The following is a 19,326-nucleotide window of genomic DNA, read 5'->3' as shown; positions in this document are numbered from 1 at the left end:
GGTTTGGGTTGGAAGGGACCTTAAAGATCATTTAGTTCCAGTCTCTCTGCCATGGGCAGGAACACGTTCCGCTAGACAATATTTATTATTGTTACATTATTATCAATTTATTATTGTTAGATGTAAGCATTCCTCTATATTTATATTTGTATTTATTTTCATTTAATATATTAAATTAGCATTTGCTAGTTTGTTGTAATTTTTATACTAGCTCCCTTATACTTATTAATTGATCAAAAATTATCCATTTTAAACAGATAAATGAAGACCAGGTCAAACAAATGGATATAGAGAACAGCTTTATTACCAGGTGGAAAGACACTCAGGTAAGTGGCAAATATCAACTGGTATGGAAACAATTTTAAACAGAATATTTAGTTGTTTCAAGGTTTTTGTACCTAGATTTCTAAATGTAAATTTCTAAGTTTGTATAGTGACCAGTGTTGTTAACTACAGAGCTGAGGGGAAATAAAATGAAATAAGAGGAGTCATAAACTGATAAAGCAAACAGTTCTGTGTAAAACATGTGGAATTATGTTCTGGCCTAAGCACCAGGATAACTTACAGGTTGTTGCATGCTTTTACTATGCTTCATAAATTGTACTAGAAGGAAGTGGTCAGCATTTGCAAGTGTGAAAGTAATGACCTGTCTTTTTTTTTAATTTTAAACATGCATATTAAATACTCTCAAGTGTATATTAATACTTTTATTTCGTGAGCTTTGGGTATACATGGCCTCTCATCAGTAGAATTTCACCATCCCTTTGAGTTTAAAACATCCAAACCTTTACTCCCATCCTGTTTTGTGACCACTTCTAAAACCCCAAAGCACAAATATTATTTGAGAAAGCTTCAGACACATGCTAACAGTCAAACTGCAGGACACAATATAAGAAAGTGGAAGATCTTATGCCACTTATCATCTTGAGTTTCAGTCTTACCTGTAACAACTTTTGAATAACTTTACAGTGGTATGAAATATTGAAGTAATAACATGTTTCACTGTCTAAATGGTATTTCTGTACAGTCCTAATTAAAGCAAAAATTGGTAAGCTTCATAACACTGCCAAGGCAGTTGAATTAAGAGACGTAAAAAGAAATGTAGGGAGCTTAAAAGCTTTTTCAGAAATGTAAGGTAGTGGAGGAGAAGCTTTCAGTGATTTTGGAGCTTATAGGGCTTTAGAAACTAATAGAAAGCTAGCAGAAAAAAAAATCTATAATGCTTTGTCTGTTGGCTGCCTTCCCGCTTCCAGCAGCAGTTTTGTGGTACTTTGTAAGCCAGCATTAAGAAGACAGGATCTCGCAAATACATGTTGAAATTGCATGTTCTGTTAATTGCTATCTGGAGTCTTATTTTGATCTCATGTTCCCTATTGTCTGCATCAGAGTGGCGTGAAGCTTTCTGACCATAACAACCTACTGTAAATGTGCATATAGAAAGTAGAATGCCTATTTCATCTTTTTGATGCCTGGTGACAAGTGACCAAGTGACTGGGAAACAATTTAAAGTTTATTTCTGCTGTCTTGCAGAATGGAAAAATCTGCCTTAGTAATGACAAAAACACCCCCAAATTTGATATCCGTAAGAGCATTCTGCAAGGCAGGAGTCGAAGTATCTTTAATAGAACTTATTAATTTTGGGATCCATCAGACTTTACTGAGATTAGAGAACAAAATTTTGAAGTCTAAGATAGTGAAAATGCACAGACTTTCAAATACATTCTTTTCTGTGGGTTTACGCACAAAAATACATGTTACATCTTGTTACACCATTAACATTTTCCAAGCAACTCAGGGAAGTTGTAATGGTTAAACATTTGTAATACCTTTGGGGAAAAATTAGGGAGATGTGACAGTAGTTTAATATGTAGAGAAAGAGATAGTGGGGACATTTTGATTAGATAGGGAGAAAAAAGTGGAAAGGAAACTGAAGGACTATTGATGTATTGGATAATATAGTAGCAACTGGCAGCTAGGTGGATTTGTCTAAAACTGAAGCTGTGAGGAACATAGAGAAGACTCAAATAAAGTGGTTTCGTTCAGTATTTTTTTTTCTATGCCAGATACCACTGCAAAATCACCTTTATGAGGTGTATTTAGAAGGCTGCCTGTTGAAGAGAAAAGATAGAGACTTGCTTTTGGTGTTTTAGAACAAAAGTCTAGGCTTTCTAAAATTGGTAAAGCTTTTATTAAAAACTTTCAGCACCTGAAAAACTAATCTTCCAAATTTTAAACTTCATAATCAAATTGGAACTTTCATGAATAATTGGGCCTGTTTGGACTGGTTTCCCTGGGACTTTCCAAACTGTTGGGAGGCAGAGTTATAGAAAGATTGAACCAGGATTTTAACTGTTCTTATTTTGCTCTCAGCAAAGTCTCTAGTGTTAATATCAATTCAGAAAGCTGATTATTAATACCTACTGGGTTAATAGACTCTGGCTTGATTTTCATAACACACATGGCTAAGCTTTAAAATCTTTTAAAAAAAAATGTAGTATCGCTTTAACGTTAAAAAATGAAACAAAATGCTATGTCATCACAGAATTGTCATAGAATATCTCAAGTTGGAAGAGACTCATAAGGATCATGCAGTCTCAACTCCTTTCTCTCGGGACTGCCTAAAACTAAACTATGTGACTAGGCATCATCCAGAAGCTTCTTGAACACTGACAGTCTTGGTGACATGACCACTTCCCTGGGGAGCCTATTCCAGTGACCAACCATCCACTTAGTGAAGAACCTTTTCCTAATGTCCTATCTGAACTTCCCCTTATGCAGCTTTATTCCAATTTACTAGGCTGGAGAGAACTTGTAGAGATAATATAGACTAATTACACTACTGCTCAAGCATGGCCTCTTAGACTAAGTTGCCTAGGACCGTGTCCTATCAGATTTTTGGATATCTCCAAGGATGGAGCCTCTCTGGGCAACTTCTTCCAGTGCTTGCCCACCCTCACAGTATAATTGTTTTCTTGTGTTCAGGTTGAATTTTGTGTGTTTTTAATTTGTGTCCATTGCCTCTTGTCCTGTCACTGGATGTCACCGAGAAGAGTATCTCAGTTTTCTTCATTGTCTCTTATCAGGTTTTTATACATGTCGATAAGATTCCCCCCAAGCCTTCTCTTCTCCAGACTGAACAGTCTCAACTCTTTCAGCTTCTTCTAATATGAAAGATGCTACAGTCCCTTCATCATCTTAGTGATTCTTCACTGGACTCTCTCCAGTAGTTCCCTGTCTTTCTTGTACTGAGGAGCCCAGGACTGGACACAGTGCTTCAGATGTGACCTCACCATTGCTGAATAGAAGGGAAGAATCACCTCTCTTGACCTACTGGCGATACTTTGCCTAGTGTAGCCCAGGAGGCTGTTGACGTTCTTTTCTGTGAGGGCGCATTGTTGGCTCATGATCAGCTTGTGTACTAGGACATCAAGGTCCTTCTTGGCAAAGCTGCTTTCCAGCTGGTTATTGCCCGGTGTGTACCTGGTGTGATACCTGGGTGTCCTGCTTTCGTCTGGGACAGAGTTAGTTCTTCTTAGCATGGGATTTGTTATAAAAATGTTGATAGTGCACAGATGTTTATAGTTGGTGCTGAGACTTCAAGGACTTTTCAGCTTCTCATGTTTCACCAGTGTGCAGGAGCACAACAGGCTGGGCCGGGGGGAGCATAGCTGGGGAAAGGACCTACAACTCCTTTTATGATCTGAACCTAGATTTAGGATTGAGGGTCAGATCGGCCACTGGAATACTTCATATCATGCAACATCATGGCCAGTATATAGGTGGGGGTTGAATGGGAGGTTAGAATCGTTAAATTCTCTTCTGAGATAACTGATCTCTCAGAGTTCTCTCTCTCTCCCCCCACTCCCCGTGCCTCTCGCTTGTCTGGGATTGTTGTGTTGGGATTTACCCCTTTCAGAATCGTTTGCCGAGATGGGATGGGCATTGGTCACTGGGTAGTGAGGAATCATAGAATGGCATAGGCTGGAAGGGACCTTAGAGATCATCTAATCCAACCTCCCTGTCATGGGCAGGGATGCCTCTCAACTAGGTCAGGCTACTCAAGGCTCTGTCCAACTTAGCCTTGAACACCTCCGGGGAGGGGGCATCCACAACTTCTCTGGACAATGTATTCCAAAGTCTTACCACCCTCGTAATGAAGAATTTCTTCCTAAGATCTAATCGAAATCTGTTCTCCTTCAACTTAAACCCATTTCCCCTTGTCCTATCAGTGGACACTCTTGTAAAAAGTCCCTCCCCAGCCTTCCTGTAGGTTCCCTTCAGGTATTGGAAGGCAGTTATTAGGTCCCCCCGAAGTCTTCTCTTTTCAAGGCTGAACAATCCCAGCTCCCGCAACCTGTCCTCGTAGCAGAGTTGCTCCAGCCCCTGGATCATCTTTGTGACCCTCCTCTGAACACGCTCCAACAAATCCATGTCTCTCTTATGGTGGGGACACCGGAACTGGACGCAGTATTCAAGGTGGGATCTCACAAGAGCAGAGTAGAGGGGGAGAATCACCTCTCTTGACCTGCTGACCACGCTTCTCTTGATACATCCCAGGATGCAGTTGGCGTTCTGGGCCGCATGAGCGCACTGCCGGCTCATGTTGAGCTTCTTATCTATAAACACCCCCAAATCCTTCTCTTCAGGGCTACTCTCAACCCACTCTGTGCCCAGTTTGTATTTGTGCTTAGGATTGGCCCGACCCAGGTGAAGGACCTTGCATTTTGACTTGTTGAAGCTCATGCAGTTAGCACTGGCCCATTTCTCAAGCCTATCAAGGTCCCTCTGGATGGGATCTCTTCCCTTAAGTGAGTCCACGGCACCACACAGCTTGGTGTCGTCGACGAACTTACTGAGGGTGCACTCAATGCCGTCATCTATGTCACTGACAAAGATGTTGAACATTACACTGTTCATTACTTATTTGCATATATTATTATTAATATATCTTCATATATTATGATGATTTTATCACTATTACTCTCATTTTATATTATTATTACTTGTTCCTATATCAACCCATAAGTAGTCTCCTTCCTTTTTCCCCTTTAACTCTCTTCCCCATTCCCCAGGGGTGGGGGAAGGTGAGTGAGCGGCTGCGTGACGTTTAATTGCTGGATGAGTTAAACCACAACAGTCCTTTTTGGTGCCCAACGTGGGGCTCCAGGTGTTGAGATAAGGACAGATTTGACTGAAGTGTGTTAAAACAAATTTGCTATAATCGATCATTAGGTTTTCTTGGATGTCACTGACTGGAATGTTGTTTTATGTGCTCTGAGTTGTTTTTGGAGTTGTCCTGTCTGCCTGTTGGGCGTGTCTCAGGGAAGGTAGGGTGTGATTCCAGTAGTCTCTCTCTCTTGCACTCCCTGATACTGCTATACCTATTCATTTCCTCCTGGAGCTCTGCCATTAAGCGGAGAATCTCCTTTACCTGGATGCATCTCCCACAGGTGTACGCACTGCTGCATTCCGACATTGGCATAAGAGTAGGGCACTCCCTGCCCACACATGCAGCCTGACACCTGGGTGGCAGCAGGTTCCCACCAGAGCGCTCTCTGGGAAGCTGTGTCAGTTGTGCTGGGTGCAGAGCTTAGAGAGACCATGGCTTTCTGCTGGGTGGATACCATTGCTCCATGGTGGAGCTTCAGCACTCTGCTAAGCCAACTGCTGTGACACGCCGTTTGTCCACCCTGTTTGCGGTGCTTCTTAGGGACTTCTTTTAGGGGGTTGCGGGGGTGCGCTTGGCTGCTGTTCTTCTTGGTCCTGCCCAGGTTTTGTCAGCTGCTGTCACAGCTCTCAGGAACCCCTGAGATTCCTCTGGTTTGGGGAAACTCCCCTGTGCACCATGTTAGAGTACTCTGCTGCGGATCGTACTGGTACCAGAGCTGCTCGTCTTGGCAACTGAATTAAGCTGTGGAACATTTTTTTCCCAGTTGCCAATTTTTCTGTAGCTGACATGATTAGTGTAATTAGTGTTTAGGTTTAAAAATACATTTTCCTGCAAATCCATGTGCACCTAACATGTGAAACGCTTGGATGTTCAATTCCTGGGACCACTTCATTGCAGAAGGGAGTAATTCTGATAAAAGATGTTACACTTCTTGTTATTTCAAAGTATTTACTGCCTGAAGCCCACTTGATAAAAGAAACTTCTAGGTAGTTACAAGGATGTTTTGAGATTTTTATATAAAACTTTTCCTCTAGAAGAATTCATTATTTCCCTAACTGTGTATGGTGGTGTCTTGTAGGTTTTTCTGGGGGAACACATTAGAGCCTGACCTGGACTAACACAAAATGCTTTTGAAAAAGATTGACCTTCCTTTTTGTTATATTTTACATTTATAACTTCTGTCATGAGTGTAAAGTGCGTATTACTCATCATTTTGGAAGACTAGATTATATGGATGCCTATACTTTATATTTTCTTGGCCATATAAACTTTTAAACGGCTGTTAAATCTTATTTAGCATTTGATGCTTTCCTTAACACTATGTAAAGAATAGCCAGACCTCAGCCAATTGTCATGAGCTGTATTTGTCAGTATAGACCTCAAACAGGATAAATGTTTTCAGAATAGAAACAGTAGTTAGTTGGAATGGTGTAGCTTTAACTTGGTATCTTTCATTATTTCAGTGAAAGAAAGGGGTATGCTGAAACATGCTCTTTTTCAACTGCTCTACTTCCTCTGTCAGTAGCTGCCATCATTCAACCTGTAAGCAGTTTGCAAGACCGTGTATAGGGAACACTTGCATATGCAGGCCGTGTAGTATGGAGATGGAACTTCAGGCTCATGCAGGAGAGGTGGCTCTTTGGGAACCTTTTTGAAAGGGTTTCCCGTTACTGTTAAAACTGGTGACGTGGTGCAGATGGAGTGATGTAACAGCATGGGTGGCTGGTAACTTAGGCCTCAAGCAATAAAAATTGTGTGTAAGAATCCTTTTCATTTAACAGCTGATAGTCTGACATTATTGCATCAAAACGTGTGCATGTTTGTGGGAAAATCAGCAATGCAGATACTTAATACGTTTGAGTACATAGGTTGCTATAGTAGAAGTATCTCTAGGCTGGTGATGCAGAGCGTTCAGAGGACAACTGAACCAAATTTCTACTGAAGACCTGGAAGTTCTCATGTCTGAAGTGTCACTGACGTTCCGTTCCAGGTGGCACTTCATTAGCTGCTCTTCATTTTCTGTCCCCCATATACTTAATGCCAGCTGTTTCTGTTTGCTGCTGTAATTTGCATCGCATTTTCTTTCCATATGTTTGTTTACATGAGACCAGTGGAAATCAAATGTCAGCTTCATTCTTATTTCCAACCTTTTTCTGTAATATCATCTGAAAAGCAAATTTTACAACTAAATGAGCTTTTTTGAGTCAGTGCCACTATAATTAAGCAGCTTTCTTCAAAGTAGCTTTGTAATGTTTTTGCTCACAAATGTTTCCATTAGTTTTCTATTCTCAAAGGCTAAACTAACTTTAAAGTCACCATTTTTCAGAATCTTAATGTTCTTTAAAATTGAGTGCTGCCATTTATTTTGCTATGGAAATGTAGTTTTAACTTCTGTAAATTAGTCAAAATATATCCCAAAGCTTGCATGTTTCTATCATTTTCTCCATATCTTATTCTGTGTATGATGCAAATTTTTTACTTTTCTTAACGTCTTCCACTGTTTGCAATTATATATAAATAAGTAGCATCACTTTGAATACTGTTTTCAAAATTAAGACACAAATTGTTATTCTTCATATTAATTTTCTTATTTCTTTATATTGGCTTATTAATAGAAGAGTATACCTCCTGATAGGTCCAGTTTTTTGCTTTATGATTTCTTCCTATGCTCTGATCATCACCATGTATTTAGTTTTAGAAAATATTTTTGGTATTGGGATGAATTACAATCTTTTGAAGATGCTTATGGCTATACTACAAGAGAATTAGAGCAGGCAAAACGTGAGACATTTTTAACTGTAGAAAAGTAAAGTAATTTCTCATTCATGAAGATAGTTTTATTACTATAGAGGAGCAAACTTAGTAATGATGGAAAATACTGAATTCCTTCTCATGGATCAGATTTTCCTCCTTGATCATAAAATATTGAATTTACTGATTTTTCCAGTTTCTTTGTAAGTTTCATGTTAGACATTCTTAAATTATGTTCATTGATATTGAGTATATTAAACTATTATATATTGTGTAATACATTTGTTTTATCATCTAATTATTCTACATGTTAGCATTGTACATAAAGTTTAGATATTTCTCAAACAAATTTGAAGAGCTGTGTTTAACAGAGGTTGATATCAAAAGCATTTGTTTTGATTCCTTTTTTAAATAGGTAATGACAAGTTTTCATTGTAATTAATCAGAGTCTTCGTAGTAATGAATTTTGATTCTCTGGATATGTACATATGGCTATATGACTGAAATATTCTGTTATTTGTAATTTTTCCTCTCATTCTTAACTAACTTGTTTTATCTTGGGGTTCCTGTTCTTTTCCGTGATTTTAAATTCTATTCATCTATTTTGGCTCTGAAGTGAGCCTGGCTAACATCTAAATCAGTTATGGTTCTGACAGTTTAAGATACTAAGGTACACTCATGGCTTCGGCTTTGCAGATTTATACTTAAACATAAAGCTAAAATTTCCACTTATTTCATGTCTCACCTAGTTTTTGTGCTCTTCAATATGTCTTTCTAAAGTGTGTTCATTTTGTTTGATATGATTTTGTTGGATTTAGTCAGGCTTTGAATTTTCCTCGTGAATCCATGAATAGGGTTTTTCTTCCTTAGACTGGTCAAATAAAAGCGAATGTAGTGTAGGTTTTCCCATTAGAGTCAACATTTGGACTATTTTTATAGATAAGTGGATGGAAAAAAAAGTTTCAGTTCAATAGGTTCTAGCACATCTACTAGATAGTAATTGTACTTTCCCTATTTAAAAGGATATTTAAAATATTTTTAAGACAGTCTAATTTTTTTTTTATTGTTTCATTTTAGGTTTCCCAGGCTGGAGATTTGCTTATTGAAGTTTACGTGGAAAGAAAGGAGCCAGACTGTAGTATTATAATCAGGGTTAGTGTATAAAAATGATAGTGTTTTTACTAAGCACTTTCTCATGAAGTACACCAAATTTATTTTCATATGTGTTTTGATATAACTACATAATGAAAGTATGGATTTATATTTATCACTATTCTTTTCAATTTTTTTTTTTTAATTTGCTATGTTGCCTAAATTTTATAAAGACTGATTATTATGTGTTTTTAAGGAGAATGTTATGATACAGTTTTAAAGGGGAGATGTCCTCCTTTAGTTATACTGCAGTATTCAGGGGTACAAATTGTTGCAGCTCTATGGGTGCAACACACAGGAACATTAACAAGTAGACAGTGAATTCTTGTTTTATTCGATAATAAAAAGCCATTTAAATGACCTTCCTCCTGTTGTGGTTTGTGGGTTTTTTTTTGCCAGTGGCTATCTGCTTTCTTTGAGTAAGAAACTAAAGCTTTTTACTTACTATAATTGAGATTTTTCAGCCTTGTATCTGATAGTGTATTTTAAACACATTCGTCTCCATCCAGGAGTGCTCTCTTGTTTGGATGTTGAGGAAAAAAAGATCATTTATGTAATGAAAAACGACAGATATTGTTAAGAAGGAAGTATAAAATTTAGGGCAATGTATTTTTTTAAATGTTACATCTCTCTATTCCTGTTTCCTTTTTGTTCTCGTCAGCATATGACTCTCAAACACTTGTGTTTGTCTGTGCATGTGGTATACATCAATATATATACACATACATGTACATAAAACATAATTTTTTAATGGGAATAAAAATGGGAGTATGCATTGCTAAGATAAAAAAATGGTACTTCTGTAATATTTACCTTCCCATACTCAAGAAAACATATCAAGACGCTTTTCTGCCCCCAAATTTTTCAAGAGTAGAGAAGAGGAATTTCAAGTTACCAAGTTATCAATCAGCTAAAACTTACAACTTCAATTTGGTGGAACAAAATAAGGGAAGCATGGAGGAGTCTGACAAATAATTTATGGGTTTCCACCTCAGTATATCCACTTTTTTCAAAGTCCGTTGCAGGGAGGAAAATTTCGAAAAAAATAAATCAGAAATCAGTAATTGTCATATGTTATAAACTGACTCAATTTGTATTACAGGTATCACCTTTGACGGAGGCAGAAGAATTAATTAATGATGTTTTAGGAATTAAAAACATTATTCCCAACAAAGATGATATCTGGGCTGCTTTTGAAGTACTTGAAAATGGAGAACTGGGTTAGTGACACTTAAATTTATGCATGTTCATCAAATTTTATTATTTTAGTTTTGTAATACTTAACATAATCAAAAGCTTAGTTAAACAGTTACTATGAAGTTTATAGAAACAAAACAAAAATTAGCGTTCATGCCATTGTTTTACATTTGGCTACTGGGGCATCTGCATGGTTTCTTTCTATACTTTGCCAGAAATAACGTGATGAATTGTTTTAAAATGCTTATAAATTGAGGGCTGAAAAAAAATTCTTTGTATTACTCTGCTTTGCAGTTCATTAGTCATCAGCTATAGGAAAGTAGGTCTTGCCAATGAGTCTCTAAGAAGAAACATAATTTCATTAGAATGTAGGCAGCTGATTTTTATAAGGAATAATGTTTTTCAGAAAACGGAATAAGAAAATACATGTAATATTTGGGGGAAAGGATCTTTTTTATTATTTAGTCAATTGTTTTGTGCGTAGATGAAAAAGGAGGCATAAACTGTATAATCCTGTGTTTATGGCAAGTGGCAACATGGTGTATCTAGCAGAATCTTGAAACATTTATTTTAAATACGATTCTGCTGCCAACAAGAGCAAATGTTGCACAGTCACAATATTCATGAACTGTAAAGAAGTTTTAACATTGAGAGTGCCTTATGCACGCTGGAGCTTTCATTGTATTATTAGAGATACTTAAAATAGCAAAGTAATGAAGATTTTATTTAGTTAAAACATTGTATTTTGAACGCTCGCTATTGTAACTTGATTTTTGAAGAATATGTGGGGGACAAATATCCTTTTAGTCAAAAGCAACATCTATTTGTACTTCATAGTAAGTTGTTGCTCTTGTATTTTCATGTTACAGAAGTGGACTGTGGACTAGTTAGTGAAGATACTTATTTTCATGCTAAGAAAAAAAAAAGTATAAAAAAATGGAAAAAACTAGGGTTACTAAATGTTCCAAGATTGTTTGAATAGTTTGTTGCACTTGATTTTCAGATACGCTTACAATAATCTCTTCAGGTTTAGAAATATTCCTGATGGACTCAGTCTTGACTTTGGCAGTATCAATAATGAGAATGGAAGTGCATTCTCCGTTTTGACTTAAAATATATGATCCTCATCCCTCTCTGTGTCTTGCAGTTTGTGGTGATGCTGTGAAGAGTTGTAACATAGTTTGTTTCCCGATTCATAGATGTGGGTGTCAACTGACAAAGAATGCTAGCATCTATTATCTTTAGAAGAGTCCTGATAACTCCTACAAGTACTTTAGCAATCCTATTTCTTTTGACTGAGTAATGGAAAAATTTGAAGAGAGGATTTTATTTTCTTGATATATAACACTTAAAGGCAGATAAAAACTAAACTAGATATGGCCAGGAGAACATAAAAGTAAATAGAGAAGATGGACCCCACATCAGCTTCTTGAGATATTTGGCTGCAACAACTAGTGTGGGCTAGAAATGTTGTCTGAGCTAATGACTAAGGAAGATTGGCAAAATTAAGCTTAGAGTGAGGCACTACAGGCCCTATATAGGACAGTAAATATTGGCAAGGTATTAGAGTGTATCTCGTTGAAGCAAGAGTTTACAACACAAAGTAGAAATGGCATACTAGTGTTTTAAAACCAAAACAGACAAGCAAAAAGCAAGCTAAATAAAGTCCTAATTCAGCACCCGGCTCCAATCAGTAGAGACTGTGTTGATGAAATGTCTGCTTCATGGCCCCCTTTCTGGAAGAATCTGTGCATCAGAACAGGTGAACTGAATTAATGATGTTGAAAAATGAAACTAATGCATGTGGTAAGAGGCACTTACTCGGGAAGACTCCTGTGATGCTATGACTGAATCTAGCAGATTTTCAAAAGGCTGAAACACAGAGACAGTAACAGAGAAAAATAGTCCTGTGCTGGTTTTGGTCCAAATGTGATACTAAAGAACTACTTGAGTCTTTGCTGCTGCAAGTCGATCTTGTTAGCATAATTTAACAAACACCCTTGAATGTTATGTAATGTAAGGCATTTACAAATAAGTTGAGATTCTGACATATCATGACAGAAACCAAGTTTGCTTATTTGTTTCAAACGTACATTAATGTTCACAGTGTTTTTTCTGGCAGAAATGAATTTTCTGCTTTTGTTCTTACCATAGTCTGGTGTCTGTCCAGTGCCTGGTGATATTAAGTTTGTTACACTCAATCCTGAAGTTTTATGAGAGTTGTTTTACTTTTTAAGATATACTGCCCTGAAAATGAACCCTGAGAAGGCAAGAAAATTAGAATCTTGTTTTGTAAAAAGTAATTTTCTCCTGATAGTTAATGTTGTTTAAGGTGAAAATGACTGGTTTTGGATATTTACCATCATATGATGACCTAAGTAAAAGGGTAATTGGATGTATGTGTTGACTGCTTGCTGTTAAAAATACTAAAATTGCAATATTAAAAATCAACTAAATTATTTGCATATAGAAAGTTCAAATAATTGATAATTTTATCCAATGTAATGCAGAACATTCAATACCATATGCTTTTACAAAATAGGGTGTGCATTTTTTTTTTAGTAATTTATGCTTGATGGATAGTTTGTAAATGAGGTGTGTTGCCAGTAAAATAGTTAATGCATTTCAGCATGATGATTTATGTACTGTGTAATCCATGATGACAGATGGTCTTAAATGTAGCTATAAATAAAACAGTAGGTGTTTACTCTGGGGGTGCTGGTGTTCTAGGAAGATACGGTGTTTTGCCAGTGTTTCCTTTCTTTTTGTAAAGTTCTTTTCCTCGAGATAGCTTTTTCTCTCTTTTACAAAGGCAACAAGTTGTTTTAACTTTATCACATCAGAGTCTACAGTTTCCCGGAACTCGAAAAGAAATTTAAAAACTTTGACCATTTAAAACAAAAGGGCCAGAAGAAATGGTGTTATAAAGTAGGGACTGAGCCGCTGTCTACAGAATGGTATTTTTGTTAAGCTGCTTTGTTGTCTTGACCGAATAGTAAGATCTTTATATAAGTGGTATAAGAAGTCTATAGGTAAGGTAGTTTTTTACATCCCAAAAGAGCAGTAGTTTTTCCTGTCCCTTAAGTGTGTTATTTGTGGCTGCTGCTTTCTGAAGCTGAGGTGTTCAGGAAGGTATGCTCTGCTAGAGTGTAGTGCTGGGCGGTCCCAAAGCAGCTGTTGACATTTCATATTCATCTACCCTAGCAGAAATGAAAAATGAGATTATGGCAGCATACTTTTCCCTTCAGTACTCAAGAGACACAGGGCTAGACTTCCTGACCCAACATGACAGTGTCACACAGGTTCAACTTTCCAGGACCTATACCCAGCTGTTCTCAAGGCCTGACCCGCATAAGTTGGTATGCAAATGAGAACTCAGAACTTCTGGAAAAATCCCTCTTTGGAGTTAAAATGACACTTGGATCCATTGCTCTAAGTTGTAGCCCACAAAAGCCATTACTAAAGGTTTTGTGCTTTCATGAATTACAGTAAGTGCTTGCTGCTGAGCAGGTGAAAGCCTTCAAGTGTGTGTGTGTGGAGGGAAGGATTAATACAGACAGGAACTGTACAATCTCCCTCCATCCCACATCAGTGTGGCCTTGTATGATAGCTCAGGCTGTGTTGCAGTACGTATCACACTCGAATTTCTGCTGGATGTGGTAATGCAGATTTAGGGACTATTTGCAAAATCTTTCTTACTGTCATCTGGAATATGAACTGGGGCTTCTATGGAGTACTGGCTGGACTTCCTTAGCACTGAAGTTTTTCAATCCTGTAAAGGGTCTCAGAGTTTTTAGGATGGATGATGCCTATCAACAAATGTATGTTTGAGCAACTGAAGTGTTGAAGTGCACAAAGTCTAGTCACACCTTCATCTATTGGTATTTTAATCTTGCTGTACTCTTTGTATGAGGTTGGAATATGAAAGTGTAAGTCTGGAAATTCCCCGACCACAGCAAAGGGAGAAGACCTAGTAAGACCACATACTTTTCCCTTCTAGTAAAAGGAATGTCATAAAACCAAGTCTGTCTTAGTCTACTTTGATCATTAACAGACTATATTGTCTATACCAGTTTAGGGCTTTTTTTTCCACTGTAAACTGCTCCAGATTCTTTGATTTTTGATTCCAGAGAATAGGTAGCTATGGTGAATAATTTTTGTATTGAGCCTAGACCTGCGAGGCCCAGTTATAGCTGCAAGTCTCAGTTCTCTTTTGATCGTATTTAGATATGCCCTGTGATAGTTCCTAATTTTTGCATTTAGTTTGAAAGTAGTGGTTTAGTGTCTTTACATACAAAAATATAAATAAAGGCAAAAGAGTCACTGAACATTTGACTACTGCTTGTTTAATTTTATATTATTTATTATTACCTGTGCAGACCCTGCCAGCAAAGGTATTGCTGCAGAAAGTCAGTGAAGTGTCTAATCGTCTGTTTTGAAAGCACCGTTTTTCATCTGTAGCTGAAAGTGAATGAGACAGGGTTCTGTATAGGCATGTGTAACTTCTAAGGGCCTCCAATCTTGGTGGTTTTGTGGTGTTTGTTTTTCTTTATTTCAACTTTTGTTGTTTTGTGTGTTTTTTTTTTCCCCTCGGGCATTTTTCAGAACGTCCTCTGCATTATACAGAGAATGTACTAGAACAAGTTCTTCACTGGAGTTCTCTACCAGAGCCTGGCACTGCATATCTCATAATAAAGAGATTTCTAACAGCAGACATGATAAAACTCTACAGTGGTATGTATCTTTTTTTAAAACTTAGATATTTCTTGTGGGGACATGAGGATGGCAATTCTTTTATAGCTGTTTCATTGGGGCAAAGTGTCCCAGAACATCTGAAGTACTACTACTTTATAAAAGCTACTGATGTCCTGAGGGTCGTGCTGACTTGCTTTTAAAACATAGAAATTATGGACCTTCTTGTTTCTACAAACTACAAGCTCTCCCATTTGAACATAAAAGTACATAGAAACTCTGCGTTCAGTTCACAGTTTGTGAACTTCTGCTGTGAAGCTTGAGACTGCTCTCTTATCCATAGTGCAGTTCTGAACAGTCCCTTCAAAAATACACTACACTATATTCTCTCTCTGTGGACTGTATATATGTATGTCTTGTGTATATATAATGATTACATTATATATAAAACATATTATTTATATGTAATTATATGTTATATACTAATAATAATCTCTATTATATAATCCAATGCCTCCAAAGTGCAAAGCCAATTTGAGTGACATACTCAAGCAACTGAATGACTTAGAGTTTGTGGCCTTTAAAAAGGATGAGGAATTTAGATTTGATATTTGAAAAGAAATATAGCTCAAATGTAAATCATATTTTTCTACTGTATAAGCTACCCCAGTCCTATTTTTTTTTTTAGTTAATACATAAATTTTAGTGTCCTATGTAGTAATATGTAGTATTCACTTTGAGAGAAGCAGGAGTTTAGAAGTTAAACGTGTCTGAAAATTGCTATCCTGTTTTCAAGCAGTTGAAATCCCGTGTTCTGTCACTGTAGAGCATGCAATGGTGACAAACGATGCCTGGTTTAATGCCCATCTGACTTATTGAAATATGTAATTTTTCTTTTCCTCTCTTCCCCATACACACAGGTATTAATCCATCTGTATATCTCTTCTGTCTTGATTTCAAGAAGTGAAAGTTATGCTATTATGCGTGTTCTTCTGAAAGTAATAGGCTTCTCTCATCATCCTTTATTCCTGTAAAACCATATTCCACTAATATGAACCAACCTTAACAAGCATGCTTTTCATGACTTTTATGTTTGAGTTTTGCTCTCTCTAAACATGTCATAGCAGATAATGAAGCAGGCCATTTCTCTCTATTCATTAAAAACTTGATACATGAACTGCCATCACCTCAATCAGTATGCATTGAGGTATAATCAGAAAAGGGAATAGGTCATAAGGACTGTGTGAACCACTGCTCTGAGAAGCACAGCAGGATTAGGCTAGTGTCGTTTACGAAACATAGTCCTATTTAAAGCAGTGATCTGCCGTTTTCCCCTCTTCTCGCCTGATTTCGACATCTATTTGTTCTCCCAACCCATCATAGTAATTGCATCAATTTTCTTCAGTTTGGCCTTAGTCTAGACACACTGGCCTTTCACTTAATGTTTATATTTATGGTGCTTTTTTGGTGTTAAAATAATTGAAACCTGATTTAATAAGTTGTATTGGTTTTCTTGGTAATTTGAAGGGAAAAATCTCTGTCATGTTGCAGACTTAGTGTCAATATCTGCAAACTGCATCGCAGAGTAATCTGTATTAGAAAATCTTTTCTTGAGAATGAAATTGCAATTTTAAGGAACTTTTACATGGTGAACATGCTTTGATTTCTCAAGCGTTACTTTTCTACCTGGATCTTGTTAAAATAAAATAATGCTTAAAATTAGCGCACTTCTGTAGTAATTTCATCTTGTTAGTTTTCTGAGTCCGCTTCTAGCTTGTAAATTTACTCTGAAACATTAGCAATACTGCGGAGCAAGTTCACTAGCTTCAAGAAAACAGTGTATATATTACGTATAGGCAAAGATGCACAGAAAATCTGCACCATTCATCCACGTTTTGTAGTTGCAGGAATCTACGTGTTTATTGCTTCTCTTTCTAATCTTGCATCCTTACACACTGTTAAAATAAGTAAGCAACTATTTCAGGACAAAGATACGGGTTTTTTGAAGAAACTTTTTACTTCCATCACTAGATAGTGTCGGAGTGAGAAAAGATGCAGGATGAAGTGATTGGGCAAGGGATTCTCCCAGTGTCTAGAGGAGGAGACAATTGTGGTTATGCTGAGGCTCGCCATCCCAAAGTGCACAAGAAATAACTGCTGACTTGAAGAAGGAGAAATCTTAATCTTTTCAATCTTTTATGCTCTTTATGTGGACAATTCCTCTTCACTGAGTAGTAGGGCTGAGGCCATATGTCTATCCACTACTATTTTATGTATGGTTTTTTGTATGTTTTTTAACAGTGGTTTCAGCCCATACAAATGGGCAACTGGGTGGATGGATGTCCTTCCCCTTTGCAGTAAAATTAATAAGGCTGAGCTAGTGTTCTGTTTATAACTGAATTCCATGAATTTCCCTTGGTTATCTGATTTATATTAGAATCTCAGAAACTAAATTCTGATATTCCTGATGGTTTTTTTTCTGTTACTGTTACCTCGGAGCTTTGCGTCATCAGCACTTTTCTCCTTTTCCTTCCAGAGACTTTAATGATCTTTGAAACAATGTTGGTTCAACAGTGAGCCTAAAGGAACAACTCTATTAACCTCATTTCATCTTGGCAACTTATCATTGTCTTCCCTGTTAGTGCCACTTTTCCCATGTTCCTTATACATAGTACGTTCTCCTTTTTCATAATTATTATACTCATTCCCATTTTGTCCATTTTAAATTAATTGCTCTTGTTGTGCAGTGTCAAACATTGTATAGAGATCTAAAGATTCTATATATATTTTTCTTTTGTCTAGAAATCAACTTTCCTTTTCAAGGGAAAAAAGTGTTAGTTTATTTGTATTGATATGTTCCAGTAAAATTGTGGTGAGTTTTCCACTTTCCTCCAGATCTTTGGTTATTCTCTTTTGACAATTTATTCCATAGCTTTTCGTGCTTGTTGCAGGAGCTCTCTTTCAAGTGCTGTTCAGAAGGGCAAGATGTGCGTTATATTTTAGTGTAAGAGACACTTAGTACAGCTTAGTTCGATTTCAAGACTCTTTTTCTTCTCCTTACTTCAAAATTTCCCACATTCGAGGTTTTTTTGAAAAATATGAGAGAATATATTTACGGTGAAGTGGGTGTCTACAGGTCCTTGAAATTTTAGCAGTAAAGAGTTGTATAATTGATTTCTGAGAACAGGGGCTATTATTCAGATATTCTTTGAAATACAAACTTCTACACCATAGTTGGATCAATCCTGAATGAATTGAATGCATCTAGTTCTTAGTAGTTGCAAAGTTCTAGAAAGTTTTGCATGTTTTGTAAAGTTTGTATCTGAAAAAATCATTCTGATCAGGACACGTTCGGATTATTTTAAATTTACTTTATGAAATACTGGCTTCTAAAGAATATAGAATATCATCAATTTAGAGGATGATTATTTTTCCTCCTTCAGACTTTTCTCAGATCTTTTCAAGTATGAAGTGTTTGACAGATTGCAATGGTGGGAATGCTAGGAGGTTTGGAACGAGGTTTGTCATGTCGACAGCTATACGCAGCAATTTGAAATCTTCCACTAGATATGTGGAAGTATCCCTCTACTCTCTTTTGGTATAGGTTTTTTTTAAAAAAAAAAAAGCTTGTGATTGTGTGGATAAGGATTCATATTGTATTTTGTACATTAAATATTCTTATTAGCAAAGAGGGAATATGTTAGTTCTTTTTTAACTCTACGTGTATACTTGCACTGATAACTGAAGCAATCCAAGTAACTTCTGCTTTTAATTGTTGAAGTGTGTTGATTCTGGCTTTACATTCGATCTGAAACTCTAAGGAAAATACTGGGAAATTTTCTTTTGAAATTTTCCTTTCATGGCAAACATGCTGATTAGAATGTAGTTGATGAAATCTAAAAAGCTTATTATCTTTTTTATTTCCATTATATTTTAAAATGTTTTCATAACTTCAGTTTGTGCTAAGATATAAAACAAGAGGGAATTAGAGTCACAATTTTTAATTACCATCTTTTTGCAAATAATTAGGGTTAGTAGGAGGAATAACTGACTCTCATACTGACTGAGAAACAGCTGTTGAAAAAGATGGGATTGAGAAACAACTTTTCAAGTTAGTCCCAAAGGCTCTCTACACTGTACAAATGAGAGCAGAATCTGACTCTGAGTTTTGAAGTATAACCTAACGGGTCTTTTATCTGCACTTTAAAGTGTATTTGCATAATTGGACATTTGAGACCGGATATCACTCATGAACTTTTTGTACATGCACAACCATGCAACTAATGCATTAGAACATTTTTCGTTATTAAAATGTTGGGGCTCTTCCTAAATAGTCACATGTGCAATAACTGTCTACAGGTTCT

At 36.7% G+C, this 19,326-nt stretch overlaps 1 protein-coding gene across 1 annotated transcript in view; it reads left to right on the top strand.

The window, feature by feature from the left end:
* The window catches only part of ARAP2 (ArfGAP with RhoGAP domain, ankyrin repeat and PH domain 2), a 132,524-nt gene that overhangs the window by 86,698 nt on the left and 26,500 nt on the right, over positions 1-19,326 (top strand). The window contains exons 23-26 of the mRNA XM_086612484.1: positions 258-326; positions 8,999-9,073; positions 10,176-10,293; positions 14,876-15,004. Coding sequence (XP_086468610.1) covers positions 258-326; positions 8,999-9,073; positions 10,176-10,293; positions 14,876-15,004 — 391 coding nt within the window. The remainder of the gene's footprint in view (positions 1-257; positions 327-8,998; positions 9,074-10,175; positions 10,294-14,875; positions 15,005-19,326) is intronic.

Source organism: Tauraco erythrolophus, chromosome 5, assembly GCF_009769465.1.
Source record: "Tauraco erythrolophus isolate bTauEry1 chromosome 5, bTauEry1.pri, whole genome shotgun sequence".
Taxonomy (NCBI): domain Eukaryota; kingdom Metazoa; phylum Chordata; class Aves; order Musophagiformes; family Musophagidae; genus Tauraco; species Tauraco erythrolophus.
Note: the sequence above shows the minus strand (reverse complement) of the source record. Positions and strands in the feature narration are given on the sequence as shown.